This window comes from Poecilia formosa, unplaced genomic scaffold, assembly GCF_000485575.1.
Source record: "Poecilia formosa unplaced genomic scaffold, Poecilia_formosa-5.1.2 Scaffold3, whole genome shotgun sequence".
Classification (NCBI taxonomy): Eukaryota; Metazoa; Chordata; class Actinopteri; order Cyprinodontiformes; family Poeciliidae; genus Poecilia; species Poecilia formosa.
In genome coordinates this window covers 2717566-2723130 of record NW_006799942.1, presented here as the reverse complement: position 1 = coordinate 2723130, position 5565 = coordinate 2717566, and the positions used below count along the sequence as shown (strand labels likewise).

The following is a 5565-nucleotide window of genomic DNA, read 5'->3' as shown; positions in this document are numbered from 1 at the left end:
TATACTATATTTCCTTACTTGTAAAATAAATAAATAAATAAAATGGCTAGTTTGTTTTGGTCTTTCACATAAAATCCAACTAAAATTCAATAAAATGTGCGTTGAAGCTTGTCAAAACATGAAAAAGTTTCAGGGGTATGAAAATCTTTGCAAAACACAGGACTCTTTATAATACATGTCCATATGTTTTTTCATGGAAGAATTTTACAAAAAAAACAGAGAACGAATGCACTTTTAAATTTTTATTCTCCTCTTTAGAAACAACAGCTTTGTTTTCAGTCACTGTCAAAAATAACAAGCATAAATCCTCCAGCCCTAAGCTAAGTTTGGAACCTCTCCACAAACAGCGGAGGTCTCACGTCAGAGTCTCTCAATCCTTTCTTACGCACTCATGCACACGCGCCACTGTCACCCAGCAAAAGGCATCCACGCGAGGATTATGGCGGCACTGTGGAGATAATATTATATCATAGCAACACCATGGCAATGCTGCCTACAGCGGAAACAAACATTAAAGCCAGGGCAGTACCACGGTGGAGCGAGTTTTCATCTACTGCTTCCCTACGGATGGTGTGTGGAAATTTCACATTTCAGCTTATCAATATGATAGGAAGACCCTGAAGAGCTGTGATGGCACAGAGAGCGCTGCAGAGAGTTTACAGTACGGGCTGTAAGTGAGTTTGAAATGCTGATACACGGGCACAACCATGCACACACGCTAAGTTTCAAACATGCTTCCCAGAAGCAGTGAAATGGTCTCATGTCTTAGACATTGTATAACACAAACGAGAAAAAAAACAACAACTAGAATACCATATACAGAGATAAAAGAACACCTTTGAATACTGAAAGTGGGGACTGAAAAGGGACATCATCTGTGAAATCGTACATAAAATATTAAAAACACATTTATGGACCCAGTGATTGCGTCCCCTTCGATGTGGTTCAGGACTCTTTGTGTGGACCTTCTACATGAAACAAGTGGACTTTTCACAACACGGTGCTGACATGTGTCCATATTTTGTTTTGTTTTTTTTAAAGGAGTTCTGATAGTTTTGTGTAATTACTTTTATACTTTTATAAGTGCAAACGGAGCAATGATTTGGCATATCGTCAAGCTAAAGCTGGAGATACAGCATATTCCCATGTTACTTGTAAAGAGTTCACTGGTGTAAAGTCAAGTTACAGGTGAGCGAGACCTGTTTTTACAGCTTAATTTAAAAACAAATCTAAGATTGGTAGAATAAGCAGGCCTTGTGACGTTTTCGCAAATCTTGAGAAATGTAATAGTAATAAATAATAATAGTATTTTAATAATATATGAGCTTCAATTAACAGTTGGTTTGAGAATAAATTTACATAATATGTAAATCGTAGATAAGTACAACAGGGATTAGAGTGTTATCTCCTCATCTCTCATTGTTTTGTTTGTTCAGGATGTTAAAAATAAATGCTAAATATTTGGTAGAACAAACCAAAGCAATAAATAGTGAATTCGCTTTCTATATACAAGACATCATCCTTTTAATAAAGCACTTAGCTTACAAGTACTCGCAAAGTAAATTGCTATTCTGATGATTGAATGTCTAGTAACACATTCAGAACTGGAAAGAATCTTGAAATTGTGACTGAAAAGCAATATCATAATTTATATTATAAATTAAAGTACTATGTCGAAAAATACCTGCAAATGAGAATAAAAACACTTTCCTTCTATGTGCCCACTCAGCATAATGTACAGTCCAAGTCAGAAGTTTACATCGACTCATCATGGATATGAACATCATTTTAATTTGGGGGTTTTAATGACTTATTTATATATAGGACAGCTTAGAAATGAGTCACCCATTTTTTATATATATAATTATCTGCCATTATTCTGACTGGAGAGTTGATTACTCCTTTGACATAACTGGCAAAGCTCGTTTAAAGTGATCTGCTTTGTGGCATGGCTTCTGTTTTTTTATTGTTTACAAGCAAAATTGGTTTGAATGTTGACAAAAAAAAACAAAACATAGTAGCGGTTTTTGTTTTATAATCAATTTACTCTGAAAACCCATATTGGATGGGTCTTATAAACCTTTAAAAGCCCCAAATTACTGATTTCATATCTGACCAGAACTGTAACTTAGCACCAAGAAAAGATTGCTTGGGTGATTAAACTGGTTTTCAGGTTGAAGAATTATGTTTGAAGCTCAGTTCTTCGCCTCAGGACTCTGATCGCCTGGGAGGAACGAGGAGCGGATCCTCTGGGCTTCATTAACACACAAATGACCAAACGCTTTGTTGTACCATTCTGGAGATCTTCCCCTGCAACGATGACGACAAATTAACATGTCATAAATTTAAAATCTAGCTAAAGACTTGACTGTAAATGGATGATGAAGCCCTTCCACACCTGAGATCGACTCTGGAGATGTGTGTGAGCCTGGTCTTCCCCGTCCCACAGGGCTCGAGGAGGTACTGTGACTCCAACACAACCCCCCTCACAGCTCCAACACGCGGGCTGTCGTCATGCTCGACGGACACGCACACCAGCGCACAGGACTCTTTACAGAGGTCTGTACGCCACGATCTGAATGGTGTAAAAACATTGTGAGGTTAGAGCTTCATTGTAGAAACTGGGAACAAATTATGTCTAACTATTGAGATACTCTTAACTACCACTTCTTTGTAGTTTAATGTTTTTACAGAGATAGTATTGTGTATTTTCCAGGAACATAGTGCCAGTTTACAACACAATCAAGTTACTATGTTACCTACAGTGGTTATAAAAATGCTGTATTTATCAAACTTGACTTTGAAGAAATTTTGACTTCACAATTTGATACCATGTTATTAGTTTCTATCTCTTCTCATTCCGACACTTTGGCTTCAGTACGTCATCACAACAATGCCGCTAACAACCGTACAAATCATGTATTTGTTAAATACATGATTTGTATGATTAAACGCGTTGGACTGAGAACTGGTTCGCATGATAAACAGGCGTGCTGCTCTGTCACGGGTTTGCTAATTGCTGCTGCCTCTAGTCTTGTGGAGCAGAGAGAGGGAGGCAAAGAAAAGGGGTGCTCTGTGAGGGAGGCAAAGGTTCGGCAGGAGACTGCAGCTCTAAGGAGAAGAGCTTTGGGAAAATAAGCAAAACGTTTGGATATCGCTAAATTTTCTGCCACATGAAATTCAAGAACTTTTTCAGATATCCATGAAAGAATCAAAGCAACACTCCAGGTGTGTTATTGATGAGGGAATGACATGACATGAAGCTAAAAATGATCAATTTTACGTAATGCCCCTTTGAAAACATAATCATGACACTCATTTCTTATTCATGTAAAAATAGGCAGAATTATCTCTGAACATTTAACTCTATCTGACCTTAGTGGATTAATAAAAGTGCAGTCTCTCTATTTTATATAATTACTGTTAACTGATTAAATACATGCTTGTTTTGATACTAAGACCCATTGCATGTGACAATTTTTGAGAAAATATGATTCACTCAGTCAGATTCACACACACACACACACACACACACACACACACACACGCATACACGCGTGCTTCCACACATGCGTCACATTGTGCATTAATCATACCTTAGTACCACATAGTCATAGCAGGGCAGAGGCGCCATATTGCTGCAGGTGTAATGATACACGTCTGTTTGTTTGTCCAGCGTTTCCAGAACCTTCTCCTGCTGGAGGTCTGTCTGCCACAGCGGGCGCTCCTTCAGGAGCCGCTGCAGGACCTCAGAGGGAGACGCCGACACCTCGAGACAAACCCGCCACCTCCTCAGAGGATTCCCGTCTCCAACCTTACACACAAATATTGGAAATGTCAAAAAGTGTTGAAAAGAAAGTGTCTTCGTGTTCCTGATTTCTACTTCTAAAATTTTGTGTTTCGGTTTTTCTGCTTTGACCACATGAGGAGAGCAATAACTGTGGAGCCTTTTTAAAGATCCTACTAATCCCTGCCACCTTATCTTTTTTATTCTCGACTCCTCGTCTCCAAAATCCCACCATATTGGAACAAAGTGATCTCCCACCTTTTTAAATGCCAGCTCCGTGTTGTCAGAAGACAAGCGGGACACCCAGCCTTTACTCTTGTCCTTGGCCTCTTTCAGCAAGTTCTGGATCAGCCCTTCTATGTGTGCGTTGTAGGATGCTTCCTCATCCTCTTCTTCCACTTCCTCATCCACATCTTCCTCCTCCTGGACCTTGCAAAGCTCCTCCAGCGGGGGCACCATCAGCGCAGCCTCCATGTAGGAGTTGCGGGATTGGGTTACCATTTCCTCTGGGATCTGAGCAACAACCAGAAAAGGTGTGCCACAAAAAACCAATCAGCTCAGGGCGGACAGAACAGAACAGAATTTGAAGAAAAGAAGTGAAAAGAGGTGATGATGAAGATAGAAGATATTTGCAGAATTCAGACTATATTTCCTTTCTTCTCTCCCTCTAAAATGAAACGTAAGCGATTTCAAATACTTAATAGACTTTATCCCCAAGGAGAAATGTGTAGGTTGAAATAAAGACACATGCTGTGTTTGGAACATTTACGTATAATGTGAGCTTGTTAGTGTTCTTTGGAATGGGTTGGTTTTATTCTGAAGCAGGTGTTATTTCTACATTTACAGACAAAACTAAAGTGACTGGAATTGATTGTGTAAATTTGAAATGTTTTTTTAAAGCTAAAATTTAACTAACCCACTGGCAAAATAACTTTCTTTTACTTCAGAAACCATTGAAAAATTTAAGAACATTTTTACCTTTATGTTCAAACTAAAATTATGAGTTAATTATTCAAGTATTTCTCAAAATTTTCTCTCTTTTTATTCACTTTATCAGTTTCAGCCAAAATTGAGATGGTAGAATACATGTTCCCATGAACACCAGATTAAAATCAGCTTTTCAAGGTAATATTTAAGGAGGTATTAAACAGACTTTTTAAAAAGTCCACATTTCTGTAATAGAAATATTTATTTTTATTAGTAATTTTAATCTTAAATGTGTTTTCATTAGCTGTAAGTGGAAAATCAAGAAAATTAACAGAAACAAAGGCTTAAATGTGTCAATGTAATGTGTTTCACTTAGTGAATTAAGTTACTGAAATACATGAACTTTTCAGTAGTATTCATGTTTATTCAATATTAGTGGATTTTTAATTTAATCCATTTAATTTCTTATCACATATTGTTCTGCACACACTCAAAACTCTGCTCTTACACTAAGATGACTTCTGTTGAGTGCCCAAACTTGCAAGAATATTCCTGCACTCAGATTTAATGCATGTTGCATAAAATCCTACTTAAATCTTTCACATCACAAGTAGCATGAGAATTTTGCATTAACATCACTGCCTTTTATGGGGCATTTCTGTTGTGTTCAAAGCAGTTCCCTTCAGAGAGATCCCAGCACTGAGGGAACGGACTGAGAGAGTTGAGCAAGAGGAACTGCAAGTCAGCTCAAATCTAATGACATAAAGTTTTGAGGGGGAAAGGAGCGTTTCAGCAAGAAATCCATCTTTTTGTGTGAGTAGGGTTTTTTTTGGGGGGGGGGGGGGGGGGGG

The 5565-nt window shown here is 38.0% G+C and overlaps 1 protein-coding gene across 3 annotated transcripts in view; it reads right to left on the bottom strand.

Annotated features, from left to right (window-relative positions):
- Positions 1-227: 227 nt before the first annotated feature.
- The window catches only part of LOC103139848 (stAR-related lipid transfer protein 13), a 57937-nt gene continuing 52599 nt past the window's right edge, over positions 228-5565 (bottom strand). For all 3 annotated transcript variants that reach the window (XM_007554704.2, XM_007554708.2, XM_007554695.2), the window contains 4 exons: positions 4046-4300; positions 3597-3814; positions 2399-2575; positions 228-2310 (listed from right to left, as the gene is read on the bottom strand). In XM_007554704.2, coding sequence (XP_007554766.2) covers positions 2196-2310; positions 2399-2575; positions 3597-3814; positions 4046-4300 — 765 coding nt within the window. In that variant the 3' untranslated portion in view covers positions 228-2195. The remainder of the gene's footprint in view (positions 2311-2398; positions 2576-3596; positions 3815-4045; positions 4301-5565) is intronic.